The 16035-nt window shown below is 40.9% G+C and overlaps 1 protein-coding gene across 1 annotated transcript in view; it reads left to right on the plus strand.

The window, feature by feature from the left end:
- cwo (transcription factor cwo) overlaps positions 1-16035 on the plus strand; it is a 235221-nt gene that overhangs the window by 180416 nt on the left and 38770 nt on the right. The window contains exon 3 of the mRNA XM_067145109.2: positions 8500-8572. Within this exon, the coding sequence (XP_067001210.2) occupies positions 8500-8572 (73 nt within the window). The remainder of the gene's footprint in view (positions 1-8499; positions 8573-16035) is intronic.

The following is a 16035-nucleotide window of genomic DNA, read 5'->3' on the forward strand; positions in this document are numbered from 1 at the left end:
AGCTTATTCGTCTACTAATGTCATTCAACGCTATCTCTCCATTGACAACTTGCCGCTTAGTTGAGCAGGTCGTCTCTTTACCTCAGCTCTTCCCATCCCCAAGTTTGTAACATTTTTGTATCTTTTCCAGTTCTCATATCAAGTAATGAGGAAAGAAGGAAGAGGTCCGAACTTTCGAAAAATGAAGGGAAGGATCAGGAAGGACGTGAAAATGAAATACACCCTAGGCCTTGCAAACCTAATACTTTCGGGTTCGGAAATCAAGAGTTGACTATGAGAGATCATACAGGAAAGATGGAAGCGAGGAGATTGGTATAGGCCTATAGGTAAATAGAAGCAGTGCCACACTCAGCTAAGGAAACCGTGGTCGCCAACCCACGTTCCCAAGTTGAAAGACCCTGGTCCCCCTTTTCGTCGCCTCTGCATTTAGAACTGTAGCGCAGGTGGCAAATTCCCTAACAATCGTTTGCGTAGATGTAAGGCAGGCAGAGGAAACCATCGATCTATTCTACAGCCTCACCCACATGGGGTAAATCATTTTGCCTTGTAAGCGGGTTCGATTACGGTTCAGCGCGGTGGTATTTGAAGGTGTTCATATATATCAGCCTCATGTCGGTAGATCTGTCGGCACGTAAACGAACTCATGCGGGACAAAATTTCGGCACGTCGGTGACTCCAATAATCCCCCTGGGGATGGAGGCGAAAGAATACCACCCACGGTATCCTTTGCATGTCGTAAGAGGCGACTAAAAGTGGCCCCAGGGGTTCTGAACTTGGGAGCGTGGCTTGGCAACCACGGGGCCCTTAGCTGAGTCCTGGTATTGCCTCCACTTATTTGTGCCAGGCTTCTCACTTTCATCTATCCTAATCGACCTCCCTTGCTCAACTCTTGTTCTTTTCCGACCCCGACACTTTTAGAGCCTTCGAGGGCCAGGGAGTCTTTCATATTCACGTCCTTTGTAGAACTTGTCTTTCTTTGGCCGGTATCTTCATTTGTTTAATTAACGGATCCCTTCCATTTTCCTCTCTGATTAGTGTTATATATAGGATGGTTGCCTAGTTGTACTTCCTCTTAAAACAATAATCACCACCGCCACCATCACCGACTCTAAAAAACCGTAAAAGCAGTTAGTCCGACGTAAAACTATTATTATTATTATTATTATTATTATCATCGCCATCATCAAACAACAACTTGTACACCTAACGATGTTTATGGCGTAGGAGGTATGGCTCATAGCAATTACGCCATCTAGGACAGTGTATTGGGCGACCGGCCGTGAGTTCGAACGCGGACACTGCCAAGGATGCTAATCATGACCTCGGCGCAAGAGGTTCAGGTAGGGTGTACTCTCGGTGCAGGCACGATCTGGATCACACTTTATTGGAGCAGTTTCCATGTGAGCGACTTGAATGAAATTTTCCTCTTCATGCAGACGCGGTATGCAACGATGGTGCTTATAGCCGCAGTAGTCATCGCTCATGCATCTGATCTTAGACTAAGATTGCATTGCCACGCCACGCCAAATCGTTCTCAAAACTTCCGGTTCCATCCGTAAACCTATTTAAAAGCATGCCATTCAATTTCAAACCTTTTTTTAAACGTAGACTTACGCAGCTCGACAACGGGTACATGGAAAAAAAAAAATGTTCAAGACTCTTGCAGTCTTTGTGTAGAACGCGTATATTACCTAGAGAATTTAACTTACGATTATGTGTAGTGTCTCAATTGCCAATAAATAAATAAATAAATAAATAAATAAATAAATAAATAAATAAATAAATAAATAAATAAATAAATAAATAAATAAATAAATAAATAAATAAATTCATTCACTCATTCATTCATTCATTCATTCATTCATTCATTCATTCATTCATTAAAAATCTGAAGCGTAGTTTTCACGAAATAGCGGTTAAAAGTCAGGAAATATGTGTGCTAAATATGTTACGTTACAAGCATACTCTGTTATAAGATGACGCTGTGTTGACTCGCGCGCTCAGCTGGAGGTTAGCTGTCGTTGTGAATACATCATTATCAGTTGTATAGAATAGCAAATTTAATAATGGAAAAGAACGATTTGATTAGGTAGGATTCGGCAAAAACGTGCAAATGAAAGAGTTGAAACGAGAAAAGTGAATAATGAAATCCACAGCCTGTTTCCAGTCATTCGGCCGGGTCAGGAATGGAATGAATGAAACCCCCGTCTAGCGGCAAGTATAAGAATTGTGCCGGCTGCCGAAGCCTGTCGCACTCCTCTGGGGCAACGATTAATGAATGACAGATAAAATGAAATGATATTGGAGAGTGTCGCTGGAATGAAATATGACAGGGAAAACCGGAGAATCTTTAGAAACACCTTTCCCGCCTCCGCTTTGTCCAGCACAAATCTCACATGGAGTGACTGGGATTTGAACCACGGAACCCAGCGGTGAGAGGCCGGCGCGCTGCCGCCTGAGCTATGGAGTCTCAGAAAAGTGACTGATGAAAGAATAAAAGAAACGAAATGAAAAGAGCGTAATAGGCGTAACTAAGAGAAATTGTAACAGCGAAAACAGTTTACAGTAACTACTTTCTATTAAATAAAGGTGCATCTACATCCTGCGAATCCTCGAAACCCGCGGCCTATTTTTTTGTATTTCTTTTACACCGCACCGACACAGTAGGTGGGATAGGAAAATAATAATGTTATTTGCTACTTTTACGGTTTTCGGAGACGCCGAGGTGCCGGAATTTTGTTCCACAGAAGTTCTTTTACGTGCCAGTAAATCTACCGACACTAGGCTGGCGTATTTGAGGACCTTCAAATACCACCGGACTGAGCCAGTATCGAACCTGCCTAGTTGGGGTCAGAAGGCCAGCGCCTCAACCGTCTGAGCCACTCAGCCCGGCAAAGGGATAGGACAGGGCTAGAACCGGGAGGAAGCGATTGCGGCCATAATTAAGGTATAGCCTTAGCATTTGTCCGGTGTGAAAGTGGAAAGCCATGGAAAAACATCTTCAGTAAGTTTCGAACCCACCATCTTCCGAATGCAAGCTTACAGCTACGTGACTCACTACGTAGCTATCTCGCTCGATACATACATCTTCAGCAGTGTGTTATGCCTTTCAGCATTCAGTCTGCGAGCCTCTGTTAATAAACTAAGCGCCTCCATACAGTAGTGGCGTTTGGGGGGTGGGGGTGGAGAAAATTACTTTTTATTTCATTTTAACCGCCTGAAACTAGGAATTTAAAACAACATGTGCAAACCCTGTTGTCTTTTCAGCTAATTCTTTCCTTTCATTTATTTAATTATTAAGAAAAGTACTTGGCGGAAATACGCACAAAATGTCGTTTGTAGCGGCTGACCGAAAGTGCCACAGCAAGTAGTAGTGCAGACTCGCGCAGCAATGTGTAGCAAGTTCTGCGATGAAGGGTAGCAGGGGTATATTTTTGCTAAGGTCACTTACTTGCCGCACGCATTCGTCAGTCTGGCAGTCTCATTCAGTCAGTGTTCAGCTTCATGGCTAAATGGTTAGCGTGTTGGCTTTTTGTCACAGGGGTCCATCCTCATCACGACGTGCAAGTCATCTACGGGCGTCAGTTCAAAAGACCTGCACCTGGCAACCGAACTTGTCCTCGGGCACTCCCGGCGCTAAAGGCCATACGACCGGGCGAGTTGGCCGTGCGTGTAGAGGCGCGCGGCTCTGAGCTTGCTTCCGGGAGATAGTAGGTTCGAATCCCATTATCGGCAGCCCTGAAGATGGTTTTCCGTGGTTTCCCATTTTCACACCAGGCAAATGCTGGGGCTGTCCCTTAATTAAGGCCACGGCCGCTTCCTTCCAACTCCTAGGCCTTTCCTATCCCATCGTCGCCATAAGACCTATCTGTGTCGGTGCGACGTAAAGCCCCTAGCAAAAAAAAGGCCATACGCCCTTTCTTTTTACTCAGTCAATGTGTCTGTTCAGTTCTGTTTAGTGTCTGTTACTTTAATACTGTGTAGTCAAATACTAAATGACTTTTTAATTGTATAATCATGCCGTACTACTATTTAATTTTAATACATGGGTAATTATTGTTTCTTTGGTGAACGTTTTATTGCATAGTATTATTATTACCGCATGGAAGTTGGTAGACTGTCAAGCTTTACGTCTCTATCGAAATTAGCTCAGAGAGCATAAAACAATGCCATTTTATGACTTTTTATTTAAATGTTAACGTCTACCCCTTCCTCTCCCCCCGCTAAATCCTCCGACCCGGGTTCTTTTGTTGTCTATACAGTTTTGTGCTCCCCGCTCCCCCTAGTTCTTATTCTCAGTCGCTGCTACTGCCTCCATAATCTATTTGCAACTAGCCCACGTACCTTTTCCGCTTCCACGCCTCCAACCTTGAAATAAAAACTGGACAGGCTGAGGGGGTCAGATGATACTGAACTCACTTTAGCGGACTTAATCTGCCTTGCTGAGCTCAGTTTGTCAGGCTCGATCTCGATTTAGTTCAGTGGTGTTTGAAAGTGTTCATATATGTCGACCGTGTGTTGGTAGATGCAGAAGAACTTCGGCGGGACCGAATTCCCACACCTGGGCGTCTCTGAAAGCCGTAAATAAATAGTTAGCGGGATGAAAAACCAATAACATTAGCTTATTATTAATTAAAATATATCGTAAGGTGATCCTCTTAGCCTCTGTTCGTCTCACTTGACAAACGCCCCCAAAGACAGTTCATAAACACAGCTTCTTCATCCGCCGTGTTCATTTCTACCAGCATTTATACCTTAATTGCGAGCGCCCATCTGTCAATGATTTACCAGTATTATTAGAAGAGGAAAATCCTAGTGGAGCTCTGGATGCCATGCGCAATACAATTTATTGTCACCACGAGCTTCTAGATTGGACTCTCTAAAACTACAGTGTTCTGTGAAAACTTCTGTATTGTCCTCTTTACGTGTTGAATATTAAGCTTATTTCAGTAAGCACTAATTCAAGGGTGCAATTTGAATAATGCAAGTTGTTCTTCATTTTGAATCACCCGTCTTTGGGGTACGTAAGACCAATCACTTCTTAGATGCTTGCGCTTTTTTGTTCACCCAATAGTTCTTCATTCTAACTGATCTCCTCCTCCTTTCCTCCTCTGATATCTGAATCGGTTTTCTGGTGTTGTTCTTAACTTCGAACCTCTTAGTTTTGTCTTTGGTCACGGTTTTGGCTGTACCATTCTTTAACATGTGTTCGGTAATCTTAAGATCTCTCAGATCCTTTTCAACTTCCTTAAAACAATTGGGTTTAGCCTTAAAAAAAAAAAAAAAAAAAAGAAGTCAGAGATCTGTTTAGTTAATCTGTCAGGATTCATTCGGAATATGTGTCCATAGAAATCAATCCTCCTTTTCCTCATGGTATCCGAGAGTCTTTCCGACTTTACGTAGAGGGATTCGTTTCTATAAAAAGCGTGTGTTATTTTGGAATTTGGGACCCATGATCTTCCTCAATATTTTCCTCTCCTTGATTTCCAGTTTCTCCATTTGCCCTTTCCTCCCCATGACTAGTGTCTTTCCTGCATAGAGTGCTTTCCAAAAAAAAAAAATGATGTGGCATAGCAACGTTCGGAATGGATCGCCTCAAATATAATGAAGCTTTTTAAATTATATTGTTACCGGGCGAGTTGGCCGTGCGGTTAGGGGCGCACAGCTGTGATCTTGCATCCGGGAGATAGTGTGTTCGAACCCCAGTGTCGGCAGCCCTGAAGATAGTTTTCGGTGGTTTCCCATTTTCATACCAGGCAAATGCTGGGGCTGTACCTTAATTAAGGCCATGGCCGCTTCCTTCCCACTCCTAGCCCTTTCCTATCCCATCATCGCCATAAGAACTATCTGTGTCGGTGCGACGTAAAAAAAAGACCTATCTACGTCGGTGTGACGTAAAACAAATTGTAAAAATGAAAATTATATTGTTATATGCATTTCTATCTATATATTTTACTTCAATTAAATATGTTGTGTCCACGGCGACTGTCGGTGCATTCTTAATTCCGATAACCAATACGATTTTCATTGGTTTGCAGAAGCAGCGATGTGGTCTTTGTCACCACTGTGTAAAACTTCAATATTAATTAAAAATAATTTCGGTAGTGATTACAGTTTAATGAATGTATGATAGAAACTAGTTGAATTAAGTTAAAATAACTAGTAAGGAAACTAATTGAAGTGGTACATTCGTCCGGGTCAGGAATGGAATGAATAAACCCCATCTAACGGCGAGGATAGGAATTGTACGGGCTGACGAAGCCTGTCGCACTCGTCTGGATCAATGATTAATAACTGACAGATGAAATGAAATTATATTGGAGAGTGTGTCTGGAATGAAAGATGACAGGGAAAAGTGGAGTACCCGGAGGAAAACCTGCCCCGCCTCCGCTTTGTGCAGCACAAATCTGACATGGAGTGACCGGGATTTGAACCGCAGAACCCAGCGGTTAGAGGCCGGCGCACTGCCACCTGAGCCACGGAGATTCAACTGATTGTATAATTACTTTTATCTTTAAAATAAAAGAATTCGTGGCAAAAGTCATTCATTGGAAGTACCTAGACACGTTTGGTCATATTTTGTAGGGGGGGGGGGGCATATTTAGCTATTTTTAAGAGCATAGATCCTAAACATCCGAACCCTAGTGATGTTGCTAGTTTCTCATTTTTCCACTTTTCATAGCCCTTCCTCAACCGATACTCTCATACTTCCAGTGATAGTATCTCTTTCTCCTATGACTAGTGCTAAGAGGGAGTAATAATCTCGTTTATTTCCCTCATGAAACAGCTGTCACCGCAATCAACGTATTTTTATTCATGAGTTTTTATGGGTTCTTCAAAGATGGAAAAGTTCGTAATGGAAATGTTGAACACCTTCAATGGCTTTCAGCATTACGTCGCCTCCCCTCTTGAATATTGAATGGCTTCGCGATTTGCCTGCGACGCTGCACTAGTCTTTCTGGTCCTGTCAGCAAGAAGAAGCTCTACCTACTTAGAGTAAAGCAACTACTTAAATCACGGGTGTCAAACCTTGGCCGCCTTAAACGCAGTGCCCTTACTAGAAATACCTGTGACGCGGAGGCAAGTCTCTTCCCCTCAGCCGGCTTAAATACTTCCCCATGTTGTTGACTCAGGGCTGTACACGCCTGTCGATGAGAAGATCCAGTTACTGTATCTGTTTTGGTCTAAAAGTAATGGTTGAAACATACAACTACCCAGGTTGTGGCATAATAACTGACACTAATTTGTTAATGTGTGTTTGTGTACTTTTGTCTCTATACGATTGCTTGCGGAGATGCTACTTTAATCGAAGGCTAGTTTTATTTCTTTAAGTTAATAAAAACATAATTTTTTACTGCAGAATCAATATAGAAGCGGCATAGTACTGGGCATTATTCTGCTTCATAATCATTGTTCATAGGGGAATTGAGTAAGTTAAGCGAGTAGCCGCGCGATTTGGTTCACGTAGCTGATAGCTTTCATTTGGGATATTGTGGATTCGAACCCCACTGTCGGCAGCCCTGAAGACGGTTTTCCTTGGTTTCCCATTTTCACACCTGGCTGTACCTTAATTAAGGCCACAGCCACTCCTTCCCACTCCTAGCCCTTTCCTATCTCATCGTCGCCATAAGGCCTATCTGTGTCGGCGCGACGCAAACCAACTTAAAAGAAAAAGAAAAACCCTCATCAGTGCTGTTTCTCTCGCAAATTGCCATAGTGCTATTTTCGAAAGATGGCGCCTCGGTTGGATAAACAGCTGAATAACACCCAGCACGTACCGCATGTTCCTATTGTGACAGTGACCGTGTTGCCTGTGTTATTAACAGAGCAACTCAACGTGGTGAACGCGTGCAATCGCTTGTTTGGCGAATTGTATGTATGTAGTTGTAAGATGTGGACGTGTAAAAGATCTCTTACGGCACATTCAGTGTTTACCCGAAAAAAATAATTGAAACTCAGTCATAGATCATCCAACAGAGACCCGGTTTACTTCGCCGTCCAGTAGAGCAAAACGCAACGTCGAAATTGATACCATCTCCATCACCTTACGATGGAGGTAAGTTTCTGAAACACTTTGTGAAATAATTTTTTTTAAAAAATTTGTGACTGGTAACAGTTTATATTATTTAATACAAAGAATTAATTCACAGTCACGGACAAGGTCTTCTTTAAAAATGAGGGTTATATGTTTAAAACATGTTTTCCCTCATCGTTCTCTCTCTTGTCAGTTGGTAACAGTCGTCTACACATACCGGTGAGAAGTACTCCCAAATTGTACCGTAAAAAGCGTTCATCAGTTATGCTGATCGTACGTGCTGAGCTGCATTCCTCTAATTTTAGGCTCTTGGAGCGATCGCCTAACCAACAGCACGCAATCGGCTGAAATCAAGCATTAATGCCAAGGACCTCTACATTCACATTTCTTTGAGCAGTTTTCTTTTGTTTTTGTAAATAAATTATCCATCAATATTATATTTTATTTTGTTTGAATTGTTCCAGGAATTTGAACTTTTCTACCGTGGCAACGAGTGAAGACGACGATTACAGTTTTCATAAGAAGAAAGTGTCCCGGGTGAGTGAACCTCATTTTTCTTGTCTGTATTCACATATAAGCTGTAAGGGGTTTTCGGTCTGATGTAGATCAGATAAAGGATAGTTCAGTGGCACCAGGGAGAGGTTCTCACCAAGAAGGCCATAGTTCAAAACCCTGGTCTTCGAAATGAAAAGTGTGAACCTGTGAATCAGATTCCGCACACGTGTGTGGCTCTTATGGCATATGACTGCAAAGATCAAAGACGCGTTACTCTACAAACTTGCTTGGTGAAAGGTGGGGAGGAGACAACTTTTCTAGGAAACAAATCACTGCCCTAGTTCAGTCCTAAGGCGTCTTAAAAAACATTTTCCCTTTGCGAAAATCAAATGATCATAAAATAATATGACTCTGGGCCATGGCCATCCATCAACTGTTGCTAATTTCAGATGGCTACAGCCGTAAGATATAGCCTGCACGGTTGCTAGGTAACATTGTCTGACCATCCATCCATACCAAGACCATTTCCAATAGTATCAGACCTTAATACGAAATCAATATGGCCAAGCATCGGTTGAATGTAAACAAACCTATGATCCATAAACATGTATGTATGTATGTATGTATGTATGTATGTATGTTGGGTATTCAGCCCGAAGGCTGGTTTGATCCTCTGCAGCTCTGCCAAGAGCTGTCATAAATAGCCTAGGCGTCACTGAAGAGGCGTACTAGGGAAACGAGGAGCGAGGTAGTTTCCCTTTGCTTTCCTCACCGAGCCAGCCGTTGCTATTACATATCAGTCTGCCAAGCCCACTGAAATGCATGCACCAACCGACCCTATGAGCGACATTTTCACACCATTCATAACAGGGACTGGCTGCATAAGCAATGGTATTACTAACATCACTCATACCTCAGTCACTTTCATATTATCAAAGCCAAGGATGAGACTGAGACATATAACCTTCTGATTGTCGTATTGAATTGCTAGGTTGTCAAAAATAACGTACAATTGTCAATATATCATGTTAAAATAACAAAATAACGAGGTCCATCTGGAAATATAGAGCATTTTAAACCAAATGTCGACACTAGACACATGTAACGCAGAGGCCCATTTGTAAGTAACATAATTATATGTATGTATGCATGTATGTATGTTCAGTCTTCAGCCCTAAGACTGGTTGGATCCTCAACAGCTCTGCCATCAGCTGTCATAGATGGCCTAGGCATCACTGGAGAGGCGTACTAGGGAAATGAGGAGTGAGGTAGTTTCCCGTTGCTTTCCTCACTGAGCCAGAAGTTGCTATTGCATATCAGTCTGCCAAGCCCACTGAAATGCATACACCAACCGACCCTATGAGAAACAGTTTCACACCATTCATAGCAGGGACTGGCTGCATAAGGATTGGCATTACTAGCATCGCTCATACCTCAGTCACTTTCATATTGTCAGAGCCAAGGATAAGACAGAGACAGATCTATGAAAGTAACAAAATTGCTCTAGCCTATACCAGAAGACATAGTGCACTGTAAACACTAGGTCCTGAAAGCAAAGGCATATAATTATTTGTGCACGAATGAAATTGATACATCAGCGATATTGAACACTAATTGTATCACTAGAATTCCCTCTAGTTCACGCATTACATGTGAAAAGTCTATCATAAGGATATATGGTGTATCAGGTTGAAACTGTTTTAGCAGGGAAGGTCAATAATATCCTTATATCGTGGATATGACATTGAAGAAATAAAAACCGACATCCACTCTATTTTCTGCCATACGCAGTACTTTTCATCCTCGGTATGTCGTATCACACTGCCTAAATTCTTGATTCTCAAAGCAGTTTACAATTTTCATTCAAGAATGCTTTCCTTGGGGTAATAGAATCAATGCTATCGATCATACAGTATATTTAGATAAGCCCCAGGGAATGGGTAAGATAGGATCGCATTCTAAAATAACAGTCCTGGGGAATATCTGATGCATTTCAAAGAGCGGCAGTTTTCAGTAAATCAATCACCAATGATCGGCATTTAGGGCTGTCGTCCAAGGGGCAGATTACCTATCAGTTGTTCACCTAGTCTTTTCTTGAATTATTTAAAAGAAATTGGAAATTTATTGAACTGGTGTAGATATAGCAGAAGACACCGTTGGTAAATTATTCAAATCCGTAATTCTTCTTCCTATATATAAATATCCGTTTTATAAATACATTTATTTGAGTGAACTTTTGTTACATACGCTTTTAAATACGCTCGTTCAAGAAATTTATTAGAAACAACTCTGTCACGAATTCCAATTCTCTCATAACAATGATTCTGATAATGATTCACCGAACTGCTATACTCCATCTGTTACACTTCATATAATCTTTTCTCTCACTAGTAGAATCGATTTGAAGTTCTCTGGTGCCACATGAATTTTCGTATAAAACACATTAACACCCAAATCGTTGGTCTGTAAATACTTAATGTGACAGTATATCAGTTAATACCTTGTGCTTCAATTTAAAATTCAAATCAAATCAATAAACATAAATAGCTTGGTCACTTTTTATAATCTCAAAATATATGGTAGTTAGGAAATGGTTAGGCACCATCTCAGAGCTTTGGCCTTACCCGGAAAATATAACTATCAAATACACGGAATTGCCCTCGAATGTTTTAATGCACCCTAATGAAGTATTTGCAACTAGGAAATCATCACGATGAGAACACTTAATTTGAATGTGAATGCATCTGCTTTAATAGGATTTACATCCAAGCACACAACACGAACGATGCTAATATATCGTATTAGTTTTAAAACTAAATTTCAATAAAAACATCACTACGAATGTTTCTTAACCAGACCAAACCAAACCAACAGAAAAAAACAACCGATCCTTCGCACATGCTCATGTTTACATTTGAACAAACCGAACGCGGTGCCATTTTAGCTAATATCGATAGGGCTGCGTTAAGACCTGATCAGGACCAAGACCAACTACAATTACATCAGACCGTAATCCAGAAAATACATGCTGGACATCGGTGTGCGATATGAGAGGTTGAGGGAAAGGTTATGCATGTTTATTCCGAGTCACCTAAAGAAAATATCACAAGTCAAACGTCATGAAATGCAACTCACTAACTCAAGATATGAATAATTAAACACCAAAAGTAGCGTTATCGCGTATTGTAAGTCTAAATGAAATTTCAGAGGGGAAAATAACGAAGGGATAATTATTGTATCAACGTCAGGTTGAAACAGAGTATAAAAATACTTCACATATGAATCTCCGGTCAGCAAATACGATATGTAGATGTCAACAAAGAACATTATTAACCTTACATGAAACACTATGTAACACCACCATTAACCACAGCCCATTATGTAAAACACGCAAACAAATTTCTCCAACAAAATTTCAACCCACTAAAATCCACCTGTATTGTTGAGTAGGTACAAGCGATATTTGTATGATACACTTGACCATCTAAAGCACTCGTCAGCTTAAAACTTACCAGAATTGATGGCATAATTGTATTTTATATTTAAAAAACATAATCCTCAGGTTCACTCCACGTGAAATGGGGTTAGGTTTAGTTTACGCATGTTCATTGTAAAACGTTGAAAATTAATTAGGCCCTACATCATTCTTGCGTCACCGTTTAAGATTAATTTAGTCTCTAAATCATAAATTTTAGTCATGATTTCTGGGACTGATTTAATGTTCTTTGTAGTAAAGTACGTTGGCTGATAAGGCAAATGCTGGGATAGGCATCATTAGTTTAAACTTCGGAAGTTTGCGCGGCACTCGAATTAGATCACCACCTTCTATGGGTATATAATGTCTTCCCTAACAATACATTTGATTTCAAAAATGATAAAATGATTAATGCACACAACATAATTAGTCCTATGATTCGGTTCGAACTTAATTTATATGTTAAACATGCTCAGCTTAATCATGAATCTTACTAGTAACTAGTAACTTCCTCTGGAGATGCTTAATTCTCTTTTATGATATGAATTCCTGCTGATTATCAGCACTAACTTTGTGTTATGCTGAGGTGGGAATCGACCCCCCCCCCCCCTCCTATTCATTTGACCTCCCGAGGCTGAGTGGACCTCGTTCCAGTCCTCGTACCACTTTTCCAATTTCGTGGCAGAGCTGGTAATCGAACCCCGACCTCCGGGGGTGGCAGATAATCACACTGACCACTACATCACAGAGGCGGACTAAAATATTTTACGTTCTCTTTTCTAATTCATATTGCAAACTGAGTTGTTAGATTCGGTGTTTGAATACCCTCAGGTTTGAACAAAAAACGGACGAACCGAAACCTTCAGTAGTGAATACATTTCTGGTCAGCTCCTTTAACTTTCACTGGAGGTGAGTTATTGACCGCGTAGTGGATGTGCAGCCTGAACGTGCCGCGGACCACGTTAGCTAGCGCGGCTGTATTTCGCGTGACATAACACAGCCAGTTCCTCGACCTGCTTTCTGCACTGTCACGTGCCGCACGTGCTCTCCTCGCACTTCCTGGCACTTGACACGTCTCTTCTCAAGCAACCGCTTTATCCCGGATTATTTGGGTGTCGCGACAGGGTACGAAGAGATTTCAACTGTCAAGAGTCACCATAACAGATTCTTCACGTGAAAGACTGTGAACCATATTTCAAGGAGAGGGTGCATTAGTTGTCCGTCATGCAAACTTGATCCCTGAAAGTCAAATGCCAGACCTAGTAATGTCCAACATTGCTGCCAACTTGATTAGTTACCTATCAAAATGCCCAAATATTACCGAAACAAACATTATCTCAACATAGGTAGCAATAATGGAGATTCATTTGCCCGAATACGTTAAACATGAAACTGTGATGTAACTCGACACTGACTTAGGGTCTTCGAATGAAAGTTGCCATTCGAACCCTGAATCCAATCAGGTTACATTTTCATTAAAATGTACAAACTAAAAAAATTGGGAAGTTATTTACGTTTCAAGAACCGAAAGGGTACAACTTCTTCTAACCCTCACCAACGCAGGAACTGCCGTGTAATGTTCATTTGTCATTACGGATGTAAGTAAGTTCTTGGCGACTGGTACCAACCCATCATCATCATCATCATTTCCCAACTCCAGTTTCCTGGGTGTGGTGTACAGACGCTCTCAATCTTCTTCTGTCTTTATACATTTTCTGTTCCAGTACATCCTCCCATTTGTGTCATCTCTCCTCCACATCTGATCTTACAGCCTCTATTCAGCGTTTTCTTGGTCTTCCCTGTGGTCTTCTTCCTGTGAGATTAAGGTCAAATTATTTTCTGGCAGGTCTTTCCCTGTTCTTTCTCATTATGTGCCCATACCACTGAAGTCTGCGTTTTTTATGACACTGGTAACAGGAACCTCGATATCAGCTACTTTCCTATTCACTTCATTTCTGATCTTGACCTTTATGGTAGTTTGGTTCATGATTCTAATGAATCTCATTTCGGTTGCTTGGATTCTACTGAAGTCTTTGTTTAGTAGGGAACATGTCTCTAAACCGTACGTGAGGATTGGTGCGAAGTAAGTGTGGTACATGATAGTTTTCGCTTTTTGTGGTATTTTACAGTCCCAGAGAAGATTTCTGACTTGATTGTAGAAGTTTGATGCTTTCTGTGTCCTGCTGAGTATTTCCTCCCTAACAGTGTTGTCTTTCGAGATTGCGCTTCCGAGGTACTTGAAGTAGGAAGCTGATTCGATTTTTACTCCTTACAGAAATATATTTGAGCTTGTTCCTTTCCTATTGATGGTCATTTCCACTGTCTTTGTTTTGCTCATCTTCAGTACTGGTACCAAATGATGTGACGTAATTAGTTCCTGGTACCAGCTTCACTTAGTTTCTAGTACCAACTTTGGTCGGACTGTTTAATTTATTCGTAGTTAGTTGCTACGCTCATAAATAAATTCTTCGTTGCTATGTTAATCAACAAGGTATCGTTAACATGGATGTTGTTCCGTACGGAGGTTGCTATGTCAGAAGTACTGATTTTCGAGGGAACGAATTCTTCTTTAGATGCTCTCCAATAAGATATGCTAAATTTTGATATAAATCTTCCTTCCTTCCCTCCTCCTATGTACGTTAAACTTTGTTTATGTGTGTGTATGAAATAATGTTTCAGCATTCGTCTTCCCTGGACCATTAGTGTTACTTTTTAGAGGCCTGGCTAGTCACAAAACCATTGGTCTCGATACGTTAGGTCCGGCAGGTCACAAAATCATTAGGCCTCTATTTCTTATTCATATAAAATCATAAGTAGCGCAATCTATGCTTTGCAGTTTTGAGATTCGTAATTACTGCATGGCTACCTCTACCTCTCAACATGGCTGGCGGTGGCATTGCCATTGGCTGAAGTTTTGAATGAAACGTCACTCCCATAATTCAAGACAGCGAAATGTTGTTATTATTATTAATTTTATATGCTTATTCTTTCCATTCTTCATCCGGGATACAACGATCATTACTTTGTCAGTAACATTGCCTCATGGTTTTAGGTCTTTTTATACCGCCTGAGTTGGTCATCATTTCTCGCTATCTTGAATTATGGGAGCGACGTTTCATTGGCGTAATCTTCAACAGATGGCAGAGTCCATTTGCGCCACCGTCAGCCGTGATTATTATGTTACTTATCCTGGGGAGGGTTATAAAAAGTTTTACCACAGTGATGTTTTACATAATAGTTGAGATGAGTTCAAGATACACTTGTAACGTTCAATATTTCATCTTATACTGTGTTGAATTGTTTTAAATTTGTATTTAAATAATGTTGATATGAACACGTTGTGCTCAGTTCAGGGCTCACCCTTCAAACAGTGTACTCATAATTCAGGACCCGCCATTCAAGCAGTTGATGTCATACATGAAAGAATTAATACCATTCAAGAATTAATCGACAGATATATTAACTCGCCCACATGACGCAGTCTGACCGTCTGGTATCTCTGTTTTAGTGCACTAAATAAATGTTTACGTTTATAGTTGAGGGCAGTAAGTAGCTACGGTATAGTAAAGTTCCATCTCACACGAGAGATATCAACTTTTTCACCATTCACTATAAAATTATCTGATTTCACTATCATCAGAGAAATGAACATGACAAATTCTGCTATTATGCGTTAGCTCAGTATCCTTCCATGGAATAGCTCTGGCCCGTTTTAAAAATTGATTTCTATCCTTCGGTGGTGAAAACATTTTCGCAAAAATCAAGTACTCTATCATTGCCTGACTTACAGCTAGATACAAAACAGTACGGCATGATGAACTACGGTATTAAATTAATCAAGCCACATAAGATACATGCTTGAAGTACACAACACACAATGAACCGAGTTTAGGAACTGACAGCAAAGAAAATTCAACTTATTCACTGAAATATCTCGCACAGTAACGTTTCCCGCACTTTTCTATACCTGGCTTGCCGAAACTACTGGAGCACGTGTTGGATATAATCGTTTGCAGTGCTTGCAGTGGCG

The sequence above is a fragment of the Anabrus simplex genome, chromosome 1 (genome assembly GCF_040414725.1).
Source record: "Anabrus simplex isolate iqAnaSimp1 chromosome 1, ASM4041472v1, whole genome shotgun sequence".
NCBI lineage: Eukaryota > Metazoa > Arthropoda > Insecta > Orthoptera > Tettigoniidae > Anabrus > Anabrus simplex.